This window comes from Populus alba, chromosome 19 (assembly GCF_005239225.2).
Source record: "Populus alba chromosome 19, ASM523922v2, whole genome shotgun sequence".
Lineage (NCBI taxonomy): Eukaryota > Viridiplantae > Streptophyta > Magnoliopsida > Malpighiales > Salicaceae > Populus > Populus alba.
Window position 1 is genome coordinate 8,885,446 of NC_133302.1, and position 14,717 is coordinate 8,900,162.

A 14,717-nucleotide genomic window follows, 5' to 3' on the forward strand; every position below is an offset into this window, starting at 1 on the left:
GAAGAGAAGAAATAGAGAAGCAGGAATTTCAGTAGAATGCTATAATCAGGTGTCCATATCAGATACATTTCACTAGAAACTTCAGTATTCTTAGAGTGTGTTTAGTATTGCGGTAGCTGTTGTGGTTGTGGTTTGAAAAAACTTGTTTTATAAAAAGTACTTTTAGTTGAGGTTGGTTTGAAAAAATAGGTGTTTTGGTTAAAACTGTGGTTGAAGAAAAAATAGTTTAATGTGTGTTGGTTAAGAATGCTTTTGAAATTGAGGTTATAAAATAATTTTAAAAAATATATATTAATATTGATGGTTTTAAATTTAAATATTGTAAAATTAATTACTCCTATTACATCATGAAAAAAATAATACTTTATATAAAATATTTTTTTATTATTCCATTAAACTATTTATAATTCCATTACGTGCAAAAATTCATCCGATAAAAACTACAGTTTTCATAATTTTTTGAGCGTGTAATAAAATTAGATAAAATATTATCAGATATAAAATTGATATTACTGTGCAAGTGAATTTAATTCACTCTATAATAGTTTTTCAAAAAAAAATATTGTTCACATCGCGAATAAATTTAATTCTCTAAACTAGTTTATTTTTTTTAAAAAAATTAATACAATTAACACACTAAAAAAAACCCTGCAGACAGTGCAAGTGAATTGCACTGTTCCTTATTTTTTATAGTCTGCAGCGCATGAAAAGCAGGTTTTTATAATTTTTCCTTTACAACGTTTTAAACGTAAAAAATTATATGAGCCCCAGGCATAATAAATTGTTTTTTTTATTATAAAATAGCTTATGGATTGTGTTTTAAATAAAACACAACCGCGTAGACAAACAAAATCTTAATGAAGAACTAGCTTGATGGAGTGGGTGTCCCTTTCTCCCTCATTTGTTCGTCCTTTATAGGAGGATTCATCCCACCGAGGAATGTTGGAAGAAAGAATGGAAAGCTCTTTTTTGAAGTTATCAAACCCCTCCTAGTGAAGTAGCTTGATTGGGTGTTTCTCTTGGGACCAAAAAAAAATAATAAATAAAAAAGGTTAACTTTCATTTGGTGGCAAGGGCAAAGTATTGCAATGTAATTGCTTGAAATTCGTATGGTAAATATTTGAACTCTAAAAGTGATTAATTTTTTGTTTTTTGGTAATGGAGTTCAACTGAATTTTTTTCATTTAAAAAATATTAATATTTTTTTCATAATTTTGATATGTAAATATAAAATATTAATTAAAAAAACTTTTTTAAAAAATTTATTTTAATATATTTTTTATTTAAAAACCACTTAAAAACATTACTCCGCATTTCCAAACAAGTAGTTTAAATTTGATCAAAACTTGAATGTCACTGCCAATACCAATACCAAAAAAAATATACTCCACATTTCCAAACATAAAAAATTTAATGGGAGTGTTTAAAAATCTACTAATAATTAGTTTTAAAATTTTTTTTGTTTAAAAATATATCAAAATAACATTACTCTACATTTCCAGACAAGCGTTTTAAAAATTATTTTTGACATTAACATATTAAAATAATTTAAAAATATCAAAAAATATTAATTAAAATATATATATTTTTTAAAATACCTTTTAAAATATAAAAAACAAGCCCTTAAATATAATATTCAATATATTATACTACATGACAGTACTATAAAAATTATTAAAAAAATATTCGCAAATAAGATAACTCATTGAAATGCGAGTCTTTCTTTTAAATTTTGTTCTCGAAATCAATTGTTTTTCCAAGAAACGAAGAATCTTAAAATTTGGATGTCAAGTTTTGGACTCCCCACCGAAGAATCTTAAAAGAAATAATGAAAAGCTGTTTTGAAGAAAACCCTCCAAGGGAAGTACTCACTAACTTGATCGAGTGTGTGGTCCCTTTCCTCCCTATATATATATACATGCTCCAATTTGTGTTTTTACAGTACAATACCAACAGAGCAGAGCTAGAGTTACATAAAAACAGCATTTTTTAACTCTCTGGTATGATCGTCTCTCTACTGCTTTAATCTTACTCTGTTTAAGACCTTTTCGTTTCTGGGTCTTAGTTCTTTGCTTCAGTGAATCATTTTTACTAAAATGTTTGAGTTAATGAGTTTATTGTAATATATGTTTATCTGGGTTGTTTTTTTTCTTCGGAATTCAGATTGTGATGTCATCTGCGACTGAATTTTTCTTTCTTTTGGCTTCTTGAAATAGCAGAATTTCTTTTCTTTTCTTTTCTGGTAGGTTTCTTTCTGCCTACTTGTTTCAATAATGTGTTCTTTTTGGGCAGCCAGGCTACATACGTTTCCTGTTAATTTGATGGCTTACATTCCTCCACACAAGCGGTATTCCAAGGATGAGAGAAGGGCATCCCCAATTCCAGAGACACTGCATCCTCGTTTTAAAAGAAATATGAATTTGAGAGCATCCACTTCTCATTTAGATAAGAGTGGAAAGATCGTTTACGCAGACCGTTGCATATCTAAATGGTTTGCTGTTGGTTTGGACGATGATGACAACTTTCCTCCTCACATCCATCTCCAGCCGATTTCCTTGGAATATGTTGACCGTAAAAGTGGAGAAAAGCCTCTGGTCTTGGTGAATAGCGTTGTAACTGAAGGTCGGTGTTCAATCCTTCTCTGTTGGTTGCTTCTGCTCTTGAAAGGTGTTTGAGTTAAATGTTTTTATTGAAATTGTTTTATTAAATTTCATGCAATGTAGAGGATAGCAAATTGGAAAGGAATTGCTCCAGAAGTCCATGGGAGATTATAACTGAAGAAGTACAGCAAGAACTACTCTCTTCTTTCGAAATCTTGAGGAATGAAATGGATGCTCAAGGTTCTGAAAGAGTAAAGCCAACATTGGTTGCTCGATTGGGAAAATTTCTTTTTCATGGGTGAGCAATCCAACTTCTCTCTATAGATATAGCAAATTAAGTTAATGTTAGTGGTATGATATGGAACATTGTCTGTTTTTCCAACTTATGACTGCTTTTTAGATGAAAGGACACAGGAATTTATTATGCAACTGAAAAATTGCTTATGTTGTGAAGTTGGCTGGAATTGTGGCAGTTTTTCTCCTTGAAGTTACTTCCTTTTGCGTTGCAGCAGGAAGCTTCTAGGAATAGAATTCCTTAAATTTTAGATGCACTACAGGCAAAGAATTCTTTAATTTTGAACCATTATAGTCCTTTTGGTGTTCAGTGGACTTCTTAACTACTAGCTGTAGTTCTCTTTCTTGCATCAGTCAAAATGAAGTTGACTCCATGATATATTCGATGAACTAAGGGCAGAATGTAAGCATTAAAGTCTTTTGTTCCTCAACATAAGACCTTGACAGTTAATTTGTGTGATGCAGGAGCCGTTCAATCGCACTAGAAAGTGTCGATAAAATTCAGGTTGAAGAAGCCATTTTGAGACAACTCAGAAGATCATTGTACACAAATATTCCTTCTTCATACATGGAGAATATTATAGATGGAGTGGTCCCAGTGATTGGAGTTGATTTTGAAGAGGAGAAAGATGTTTATCATGTAAAGGTATTCTTTTTGCTGCATGCCTACTTTGTGCTGTTTTCTTATTTTCTTCTTATTATTTTTTAATTCAATTTGTCATTAACTTTTCTTCCTTCAAGCAGTTGTCTGATAATACACGGCCAGATACCACTATTTCATGCAAATGCAGTGTGCTGGAAAATAAAAAACTTCTCCTCTACAAGGCAGGTTTTGTACTACCTAGAGTCCTGTCCTCTCATGTTAATTTGTCATATTATATGGTAGATTTTGTTTTTGGTAATTTGTGCTTTATCAAAGTGACATTGTGTAATCTCATGGACACCTTCTGATTTTCATTTATGGATTTAATATGGTTTAATTTTATTTTTTTTCTTCACTTTACCTTTTTTTGTTCATGGAGTCGCATTAAAGCATAAGGATTTCTTGTAGGTTGAACTAAACCAAGTGCGCCAGATGGTCATAGATGTATCATGTCTCGATAAGAATCTGGACCTCAGGCTAATGCTTAGCACCAAGAAGATCTTAACAACTCTAACTGTAAGTTGTACTGTCTCTCACTGATTCAATTCACTACAGCAATTTAGTTACAATCATACAGCAGGATTGTTAGACACTCATTGGAGCATGAAGTTTCTTGGGTTCTGCCCATGCCCAGCAGAAACTTGAAGTGTGAACTTGTGCAAGCATCTTTCCTTTGTATTTTCCTTAAATTACTTTCCTGATCGTGTCTAAACAGTGCTTTTTCCATTTCAAATAATCTGTATTCTTGAACTTGGTTTGATAGCTCGTAGAAGAGAAGATATGAACTTGGTTTGATCGCTCGTAGAAGAGAAGATATGTAAAACAAGCATTAAGTAGGCTTGTACTAGCAAGATAGGCTAACATGTCTGGAACAAAATTTAGAAGGTTAAAACCATATTCCTGGATATTGCTCTTTCATGCTGGAGAAATCTAGTATTTTCATAGTTGGAACAATGATTTCCCTAAATTTGCGAGAGATTTTCATCTAGAGTCTAGACAGCACAAAGCTTCTAAGAGTAATTTATTTCTTGCATGAAGATTTTAGTTTATAAAGCAGAAGACAATGATTTGGTATTGTCTCCTTAGTAACCAAGTATCTAATTTGTTAGTGTGGTTTCTTTCTTCCTATCCAATTAATCAACAGCCTAATTAATCTACACCCGGATTGTTATTCTGATAATCATCCTACTTAAAAAAATCAAAGCCAAGAAACTTCATTGTAATAGAGTGACGCTGTGACTGATTGTATGAATCAATGCAGGATGACGAGATGAATAGCATTACAGGTCTGATCAATTCTGCAGTTCTAGATTCAGATACGAAGGGTGGATTAAGATGGCCCCTAGGGAAGGCGTCTTCTGGTGGTAGATATAGCGTCACTGGGGCTTGGCACACAGTAACCAAAGCCTATAAAAGTTCATCGTTTAGGCTTAAAGTCAGAGATGCCGATCGTTTTGATTTTAGGAGTGGAGCTGGGGAAGCTGCAAGAGAGATTTATCTGAAGTTGAAAAGAATTGTTTCAGAAATACAGGCAAGTTCCTTTATTGGGTTTTACTTTTCTCTATGCATCTTTATGTTGCTTCGTCTCATCTTATTCTCCAGATATTTTGTTTCAGATTTCACTCCAGACAAAGAAAATATGTTCTGTCAGAACCTTCTTCTCTTTTTTTGTGTGTGGAGTAATGCTAGAGATGCTTAGCTTACTAAAAGATTTTTACTTGATGATTGGTGATTTATCCGTCTTGACATTCCATTATTATCATTATCTCCCTAAATGTGATCATATTTCCACTTTGTTGCTTGAAAAACTTTCCCTGCAACAATTTAAGTACCCCTAGCATTACTCTCTCTCTCTCTCTCTCTCCTTTTATGTATTTTTGAGTGAAAAACACTTTGAAAAACAATTGTTATCATAGTTCTAAGCTCCCCTTAATGCTGCCTGCCCTTCAACACTGTCTTGTAAGGGAGAGCATCATCTATATATGTTCCCATTAATATAGATTTGACCTAGTAACTGGTATAGATTTAATACCGCCAAGGGAGCTCTTAGGTTAAGCTGTGCTAAGTTTCAGGATTCATGCATGTGTTCATGTCATGCCATGCCTGTTTGAGAACCATATTCGGTTCTTCATTTTCTAAAACATTTTTCATGTATTTAAAGCTGCTTTTGTTGAATTATGAAGGAACCGGGAGCTGAAGGTGATTCAATCTCCAAAATGCTCGAGGACAGCTTAAGACTGATATGGGACAAGTTCTTATGCTGCGAACGGTTTCTAACATGAACACTCTCCCGTTTGGAAAGGGGGAAAGCCCCATGACTGGAATCTATTCCATCACGAGGCGCTGTCTGCGAGTCCAAATTCTCTCCTCTGATTTAACTTTTCGCTTGCTTATATGTAATTCATTGTTTTCGCTTGTTCTTGAGGGTAAGGTAATTTGTGTGTGATATGAGGAGAGATGCTGGAAAAACAAAAGAATAAAAATTCTATAATTTATTTGATTATAATCCATTGTTTCAAACGTTTGTCTCCATTGTGATGCTACTGTTATTTTTCTCCATTATGCATGAATTGTTGCATTTTCTCCTACCCAGAAATTAAGAAGGTAGTAATTGTTGCATGAATTGTTCAATTTGGCCTAACAAATAGATTTTATTTTATTTTAATTTTGAGATAATCAAATTTAAATCCTTTAAAATCCAACTTTTCTATTGTTTCCAAAAACATTTTAGTATTTAAAAAATGTATCATTTCTAATTTATATATTTTTTTAAATATCAATAAAATAAAAGTAGGGGATACCTGGTTAATGATTGTTCAGACACAATCTTTATCTTTCACCAACAATTTATCGTTTTTGCAATTTATTTGGTGAGTTTATTTACAGTTTTATTTTTTATCGTTATTTACATGCTTTAAATTTATTTATCATAAAATTTAACCTTTTCCTTTACTTTTGATAGCAATATGCTGGATTTGATTTGAATTTTTGTAGTTTTTATAATAAATTTTTAGTTTATTTCCTGGTAAAGTAATAAATAGTTTTTGTCAAAAATCCAACCTTGATCCATAACTTACGTGAAATATTGGAAAAAAGGGGAGACTCCTCTGTTGCAGACAAAACCAAGCAAGGAAAACAGTAGAACTAACGGTTTAAGAGCTCAAAACTAACGGTTCTCTCAAAAAGTTCCTACAAATGAAACCCAATCTGCTGACTGCTGATTCCTTTCTTATTTTCAATTCCATAACTCTGCTATCAAGGAATTCTATTCCATTTCCCAGGAATTCAATTCCACACCCCAATCACTTTCTCTCCATAGTATCCCCACACCCTAATTCCTCCAAACACTCTCGTTTACTCCCAATCTGCTCTTCTTCAAACCCCGCTAGAAAGGAATCAAGTCCCGCCAACGAAGAGTCATTGAATTCCAATGTTGAAGTTCTTGGTGGAGATGAATTGGAGAGGAATTTGAATGTCCAAGTTGCGAATCCTGTTGTTCCTTCTTATATTCAGTCATGGACCAAGCTTAGTTTGAGCGATCAAGCTTTCTTTCTCTTATCTTTTATTGCTTTCACGGTACTGTCTCTCTGTTTTTCCCCTGTTATTCGTTTTATTAGCCTAATTTGGTATTATTTCTTTGTTCCATTTCTTGACAAATTAACTTAGCTTTTGTGTTTAGGATGTTTAACGGCTTATTGGGTATTGAATTCTTTTTTCTGCAAAGTATGTCTTTTGCGTCTTCTTGGGATTTGGGGCTTACTGGCTATAAATTCTTTGATGGGTCGTTTTTATTTTGTGGTTTGTGTTAGAAAGTTGGCTCCTTTTCAGGTTTGGATCTGAAGTGCATTAGAGGCTTATGAAGGTGTTAGATTGTTTAGAGTTTGGATTTGTATACGGCTTTTACTTATCTATTGCTATTCATCGATACCATGCTATGGTTTTATGTGTCTTCATTGCTGACTGAGAAATCTAGAGGCGCTGAGTTGTTTGAGTAGAAGAACTACTTGACTGTGTGATGTTGGTGCAAATCAATCTATTTGTTAGGTATTTAGATTGTTTTTTTTTTTTTCAACTTTGATAGTGCAGGTTCAGTTGAATCATCCAATCAAAATGATTGCCGTGTTGGTAAATATTGCAGCTGGACTGTGTTGTGAAACTAGAATTTCTTTGATTTGCAAAACTCACATTCGTTGCCAATGAGTGAAATTAGCTCTTTTATTACTGAAAATATGGCTTACTTTGATTGCTTGCAGACTTCTATAGCATTTACATGCCTTGTTGCTGCTGCCGTTCCAACACTGTTTGTAAGTTATCTGACTCTACACCCGAGTGCAGTTTTTATCTTTTTAATGGCATGTTTATGATTTTTGCTAGATTTGGTTCCAACCAATTGTTTTGCTAGCTGTATCTTTATCAAATGATATCCTTGTTAATACCTGCCGTGAAAAAAAAAAGTGAAATGTGAATCTCCATACATTTTGTCTGCAATTTAATTTTTATAGTGTTTTTCTTTTAGGTCTATAATGGTTCTTTTTCATCTATTTTTTCCTCTCTGGTTGGCAGGCAGTGGGGAGAGCAGCAACATCTCTTTCAAAGCTAGCAGATACTGCTCGTGAGGAACTGCCCAGTACGATGGCTGCGATTAGGCTTTCAGGCATGGAAATAAGTGATCTTACATTGGAATTAAGTGATTTGAGGTCAGAGTCAAGCTCTAACTGCTACTCTTTGGTTATCATCAATTCTGTTTCCTATTTTCTTCTCCTTTTCCAGTGGTCTGAATGCTAGTTGAGAGTATTTTGTATTAGACAAGCTTATATGCGAAAGAGTCTGCTTGCATCAGTTTCATGTGTCATGTCTTGTAAACAAAACATGGATTTCCTTAACCCAGTAAAAGGATGCTCTTTGAAACATGGATTTCCTTAGCCCATTAATAGGATGCTCCTTGAAATTGGGACAGTGACATATTGATGCGGGGGGAAAGTGACAAAGGTCCATGAGGATATATAGGTCCTTTAGTTATGTCTATTTGTATGTGAACCTGTCTGATGACAGCTAGAGAAATACTGGAACACGGAGTAACTAGAGGCATTCTATTAACTCATTAACTCACTTTGAAGAGAAAGACATACACAAGGAAGAGGGAAAATAAAATCCATGAGCCATCAAAAGTGATAAGAATATTTACATCTAGGATTTCTTTCTCCTTCCTTGTGTCTGTCTCCTTCAAAATGAATCTAGAGTAACGTAACTAGTAGGATGTCACTAGTTACTCCTCAACACCGTAAATTTCTCGAGGAATACCACAACCTTAACAAGATGTGCTATGAAGTCTCATGGCCTACAAGGATACAATTTCATTTTTTCAGATGCTTTCCAAGTACAATAATATGGTTTATCACAATTGAATTACAGCCAAGAGATAACTGATGGGGTCAATAAATCAGCACAAGCAGTTCAAGCAGCAGAAGCTGGAATTCGACAGATTGGGACACTTGCTCACCATCATACTATTTGTAAGTTCCAGTGCTTTCTGCTATCTTTCCCGTCATTCTTTATGGATCTCTACAGAACTGATGTTTTTGTCTATTAATTTTTTGACATCTAGCTATGATTCAAGAGAGGGCTAGCTTGCCAATCATTTCCCTGCAGCCCGTTGTTGCTGGTGCCGCAAAGAAGACTTCCCGTGCTGTTGGCCAAGCCACCAAGACCATCATGAATATTATTTCACGAGGAGAGTTCAATACGGAGGAGAAAGAAGATGGAAGTAGAATTGATAGGGTGGAAATATGAGAAGTCTGATGTCGTCTGGTTTGGACATACAAGGGTGTGTACATGTAGTAGATAAACCAAGTTGTCTGCTAAAAAATCTTAAAAAAAAATAAAAATTAAGAATGTAGTCTGGCTGAATAGTTCACTCTACGTGATGTTGCATTGCCCCCACACCATTTTGGTTTTATCTTGTGATTCGAAGTTTAATTTTTATATATTTCTTGTTTTTAACTTGAATTATTATCATTATTATTGTCGTAATCCGTAAAAGATCCATACTTAAAGTAACTAAATTGAAAAACTTTCTCCACCTAACTAGATATTAAACTAACCTAGATATAACAAATAATACATTCAATGGAAATTTACAAATAAAACTGAAGATTTAAATTCAAATCTAAAAAAATAATATTATTTTATAAGTGGATGAACAATTAACACTTCTTTTACAACAATCCATCAATAATTGTGATACATAAATCTTTATTAATATTTGATATAATCTCATATGGGAAATGGGAGCCAATCAGAGTGTCAAGAGGAGGATCTGAGATCTCCCATTTGCTCTTTATAGACGATATGTTTTTGTTCTCGAAGGCTAGGAATTAACAAGTTAGATTGATTAATAATGTTTTATCATAGTTTTGCATGACTTTTGGGCTAAAAATTAACTTAGTGAAATCCATAATCATGTGTTCCAAGTCTGTTAGCAGAAGAAAGAAATGTAAGATTTCTTAGCTTTCATCTATTCATACTGCCAGTGAGTTAGGAAAATATTTAGGTTTTCCTTTGATTCAAGGTAGGGTAAAGAAAGACCATTTCAATTTTGTTATTAAAAACATTAAGATTAGATTATCAAATTAGAAGATGAAGATGGGAAATGCCCAAACCAAACCAAATTAGTCCTCATGGCTTTGCCAAAGTATTCTATGTAAAGTTTTTGGCTCCCTAAGAGCATCTCCAATGGAAAATATCATTTTGAAGAGTCAAATAAAAAAAAATAACTTTTTGAATAGTGTAAATATAGCTTTTTGTATTATATGCATTCCAATGGTAAAAAGCTATTTAGAAAAGCCATTTATATTTTAATATATTTTATGTTAAATTAATTTTAATATAATTATATAACTAATTTAGATATTTTATATATAATATAATTATGATGTTATTAATTATATAATTAATATGAGTAATTTATAAAAGTAATATAAAATTAATGAAGTAATATGAAAGTTAAAAAATTAAATTTAAAATTTATTTATATGAATATTTTTAATTTTAAGTTTTATATGTTATTGTTAAAAATTTAATTTTTTAAAAGTAAATTCAAATTCAAACTTATAAAAGTATTACGAATTGATATCAATTTCATAACAATGTATTTAAAATAATCAAGAAATTGGATCCAAATTAGAAATATTCATTTTCATAATTTCTTCTTGTTTTTTTAAATTTGAGAGAAGGGTGAGGCACAATACAAAAATTTAAAACTACAAGTTTTTTCTTTATATATTTATAGAAAAAAAATTTTATATTTAAAAAAAAAAAAAAGTTGTTGGCCAACGGCTATAAAAATAGTCGTTGGCTATTTTGTCCATTTCTACAGTTAAATGTAGAAATGGCTGTTAAGAGCACAAATAGCCATTTTAACTTAGCTCTTCGGTTGTAATGCAAATAGTGAAGAAATAAAAAGCAAATAAGGTTTGGTTTTCCATTTGGCTGCTCTATTGGAGCTGCCCTAAGACCACTTGCCTCATGGAGTACTCCTACTTGTCCTAAACTAGGCTTGGGAACATTGTTTTATTGGATAAGCTGACATGACATCTTATAAATAGCCTTGAGAAGTTGTGGGCAAGGGTTCTCACACATAAATATATGAGAATGCTTGATTTTTTCTACCTTTAGATCAACTTCTTACAAGTTCTTATACTTGGAAGTCAATTCTTAAAGCTTTTTCTTTTCTTAAAGATGGGTTTATGCATCGGATTGGTTATGAAGACATATCTATTTGGTATGATTGCTGGTTGGAAGGAGATCCTTTGGCTTCTTGTGTTCTTTTTGTCAAAATTATGGATGTTGATAAACAGGTTGAGGATATATATGGAAATATTACAGATTTGGCAACGACAATTCCTCTGGATCTTCAATATAAAATCAGGGTTGTTCCTATTAGTTGATAGTAATGATCAAGGATTTACTGTTTGGGACATGCTTCTATAAGGAATTGTTAGTCTTTTAGATCAACTAGGAACCTTTTTTCCCTATAGTTGTCTAGTTTTCTTTATTTTCCTTACTCTATGAAATAAAAAAAACATATAAGAAAATGAAAACACACACATTTACATTTATTACAAATCCATAATAATCATAACAAGCACAAAATCATCCTAAATTTGCACAACACCTTCTGCACTAGGTTTGAATGATCAAAGGAGTTTCCAAGGTACATTGGAAAAAGTAAATCAGTGGTGGCACATGGTCTCTACCATTAATAGTGCATGAAATCACATGCCATCGTTTTTTTTTTTTTAATAAAGAAAAAAAAAAGTTAAGATGAATTCATCAAATAATTACTGAGCTAACCTAATTGAATAAATTTGAAAAACTAGTTGTATAAATCTAAGAAATTCATAAATACAACATGAATTTACTTTTTTTATTTGTTAATTGATTTTTTAATATTAAATATTTGTGTTATATAACATGAATGTACTTTTTTTATTTTTCATTTTGGTTATAAAACTTTACTTCTTTTATATTTCATCCTTTTATATTATCTTGGATATTGAGATTTTCTTTTCTTTGCATATTTTTATGAATTCATAGTGTTTAATAAACTTTAAAAATTAAGGTAGAAACTAATTTAATGAAAACTAAATTTATATTTACATAAAAAATAATTTAAAGAAGTAGGACCATATTAAAAACCAAAAAAACCAAATGGAGTCCTTCTCATTTTGGTCAATAATATTTACTTTACAAATTTTTAGTCCTTGTGGTTTTCATAATATATATTTTGATCATAAACTTCATTTGTTTAATGTTGCAGTCCTTGAGTTTGACAAATTAAAGAGAAAATCATCAATAAAAAGAAAAAACAGGAAAAAAGGTTGGTTTTTTTATATTTCAATAACAAAAAAGTCATTTTTAATGCGAATGAATTTGTCTTTCAAGCAAAAATTAAGGTGGTTTAAAACTTTCATTTTGTTGTAAGAAATAGATCGTATTTTATAAAGATTTTTTTCATTATTATTTAATTTGGGTTTTCGGGCTAATTGAAGGGTGCTTTTAGGTTAGCAATGGGTTTGATTTGATTTTTAAGATGTTTATTAAGTATTTCTCAAGATAAAAAAGGGTTTAAAAAATAAATTTTTAGTTAAGCAATGGTTTTAATGTGGTCGAAATCTATACAACACGCCACATATTATCTACCAAAATGGATGACTTGTCATTGAGTTTTTTATAAATAATAATAATAAAAAAAACAATAAACTCATTAACATTTAATGAAGAAAAAAACTAAATATATATGTTTGACCTTGCATTGCAAGCCCTAGCACGCTTAGCCTTCTTTTTTATCAAGTTAAGTGCACAAGTCCGATCTCTTAAATGAACCTCTTTTTATAGCCCTTTAGTCTTTTTTTTTTTTTTCTCTCTCTCTCTAGATTTTGATTAAAATTTGTTGTAAATAAAATTTAAATAAAAGTAAATAATAATAATTTTACCATAGTATTTAAATAATATTATATTTTTTAATTGTCATATACCCAAAAACATTTTAAAATGTGCGCATTAATATTTTTTTTTTTTAGTTTTTTACATAACCTTGTTACCTTAATTAATTGTTTCCTTCTGTCACACGGAAAATATCAAGACATAATTCTATTACATTTTTTTTAGATCATGATATGATTTCATTTAACAATAATGCTTCTGATTACAAAATATATTTTATTAAAATAAAAAATAAATCCATTAATAAAAAATAGAGTTTAGAATGAAAAAATTCTTGCTTATTTTTTTTTAAATTGCTTTTAATATCATGACAGTGCTTCTGAATAGAAAATATATTTTATCAAAAATGTTTATACTTATTTCAAATTTTTTAACTTTTTATAAATTTTTATTTTAAATTTCATTGTTTTTTATTCAAAAAATGAACTAGTAATAAATAATATTTTTATTCAAATAAAAAAATACATGAATAAGAAAAGAATAATTAGTTTAACAATAAATATATTTTTTTAGAATATCTTTTTTTTCTGTCTAGAATTTTAACAATTGTATATCTCATAAATATTTTTTTAATAACAATAAAAAACTAAATAAAAATATATTTTCAAACTGGAACATGACATCCTAAAGGAAAATCACTAGTAACTAACGAAAAAACAGAGAGGAGGAAGAAACGAGTACATTACATGGTTAGAGTCCACACGATGATGTCTATCTTTTCCACCTTCGTTACCTTCCCAGACCTCCGCGCGCTCTGTTTTCACCTATTTTGGCACTCTACATCCACATTTTCCCTTGCTGCCATGAAAAGCTCCACCTCTTGTTCAAGGTTAGCCCCCCCCCATTCCTCACCGTGTTTAAGTTTTGTACCCTTAAGAACCCAATGTCATTGTTGATACAGCTCATAGTTTTCAGCTACTAACTTAGATGATGCTTGTATTCTTCTTCCAATGTATGTAAATATTTATTGATGATTTTAGTAAATGCTTCTTTGATTCTTTTTCTTTTCTCTTCTTTGCACATGTTTAGCAATCAATCTTATCTTTAGTAATCTTTTCTTATTTTAGCAGAATGCATGTAAATGCCAATGCTGTGTCTGACTTAGACCGAGACCACACCATAGAAATTTTGGATCTATTGATGAGTTGAATGGCTCTTTGATAACATGTAAAATTCGAATTGAAGGAACAAATTAGTGCCTTCAGCAATTGTAACTCCAAGTCGACTGGGTGGTTTGAAACAGAAGAATGAATAATTGAATGAACAAATTAGTGGATGACTGATAGAAATTTATCATTCTCAGATTGAAATTGAAATTGAAATTCCACAAACTGAAGGATGGCGTCGACGGCAATTGTTTGTCCCAAGAACAATGTATTAGGAGCAGTTCTTGCGTTGCCAGATCAGGACTTGCAAGTGATGACAGATTTCATAGGTGACAGGGGCTTCATTTTCATGGGGTAGCTAGTTGGGTTGAAAATTTAGCCAAATAGCAGAAAATTGAGAAACATTCAGTGGATCGCCTGTTTGGCACTGCGGTGCAACCGGTTTTTTACAAATTTTCAATTTTTTTTTTTACTAAAATTAAGAACGGTTTGTACTTTTAGAATCGTTTTGATGTGCTGATATCAAAAATGATTTTTAAAAAATAAAAAAATATTATTGACATGATTTTC

At 31.3% G+C, this 14,717-nt stretch overlaps 2 protein-coding genes across 4 annotated transcripts; both read left to right on the forward strand.

Annotated features, from left to right (window-relative positions):
- Window positions 1–1,739: 1,739 nt before the first annotated feature.
- Window positions 1,740–6,057, forward strand: LOC118054914 (uncharacterized). Of its 2 annotated transcripts, none has more exons than XM_035066685.2 (8): window positions 1,740–2,000; window positions 2,293–2,622; window positions 2,724–2,898; window positions 3,360–3,540; window positions 3,639–3,719; window positions 3,946–4,053; window positions 4,799–5,068; window positions 5,721–6,057. In XM_035066685.2, exons 2-8 carry the CDS (start codon window positions 2,322–2,324, stop codon window positions 5,817–5,819), a joined length of 1,215 nt encoding a protein of 404 aa, XP_034922576.1. In that variant the 5' UTR covers window positions 1,740–2,000; window positions 2,293–2,321; the 3' UTR covers window positions 5,820–6,057. The 2 variants fall into 2 exon arrangements, with proteins under 2 accessions (XP_034922576.1, XP_073262932.1); XM_073406831.1 differs by having other exon boundaries at window positions 1,741–2,000; window positions 2,297–2,622.
- A 602-nt stretch (window positions 6,058–6,659) lies between these two features.
- LOC118054915 (uncharacterized) lies at window positions 6,660–9,543 on the forward strand. Of its 2 annotated transcripts, none has more exons than XM_035066686.2 (5): window positions 6,660–7,113; window positions 7,791–7,841; window positions 8,101–8,234; window positions 8,950–9,050; window positions 9,143–9,543. In XM_035066686.2, exons 1-5 carry the CDS (start codon window positions 6,733–6,735, stop codon window positions 9,325–9,327), a joined length of 852 nt encoding a protein of 283 aa, XP_034922577.1. In that variant the 5' UTR covers window positions 6,660–6,732; the 3' UTR covers window positions 9,328–9,543. The 2 variants fall into 2 exon arrangements, with proteins under 2 accessions (XP_034922577.1, XP_073262868.1); XM_073406767.1 differs by lacking the exon at window positions 6,660–7,113 and adding an exon at window positions 7,633–7,662.
- Window positions 9,544–14,717: the final 5,174 nt, after the last annotated feature.

Excerpts from the sequence above, each read along its gene's own strand:
- LOC118054915 (XM_035066686.2), top strand. The coding sequence starts at position 6,733 with ATGAAACCCAATCTGCTGACTGCTGATTCCTTTCTTATTTTCAATTCC. Across the intron at positions 7,114-7,790 it reads TATCTTTTATTGCTTTCACG|ACTTCTATAGCATTTACATG; the intron begins GTACTGTCTCTC and ends GATTGCTTGCAG. Across the intron at positions 7,842-8,100 it reads CTGCCGTTCCAACACTGTTT|GCAGTGGGGAGAGCAGCAAC; the intron begins GTAAGTTATCTG and ends TCTGGTTGGCAG.
- LOC118054914 (XM_035066685.2), top strand. The coding sequence starts at position 2,322 with ATGGCTTACATTCCTCCACACAAGCGGTATTCCAAGGATGAGAGAAGG. Across the intron at positions 2,623-2,723 it reads GAATAGCGTTGTAACTGAAG|AGGATAGCAAATTGGAAAGG; the intron begins GTCGGTGTTCAA and ends CATGCAATGTAG. Across the intron at positions 4,054-4,798 it reads AGATCTTAACAACTCTAACT|GATGACGAGATGAATAGCAT; the intron begins GTAAGTTGTACT and ends GAATCAATGCAG.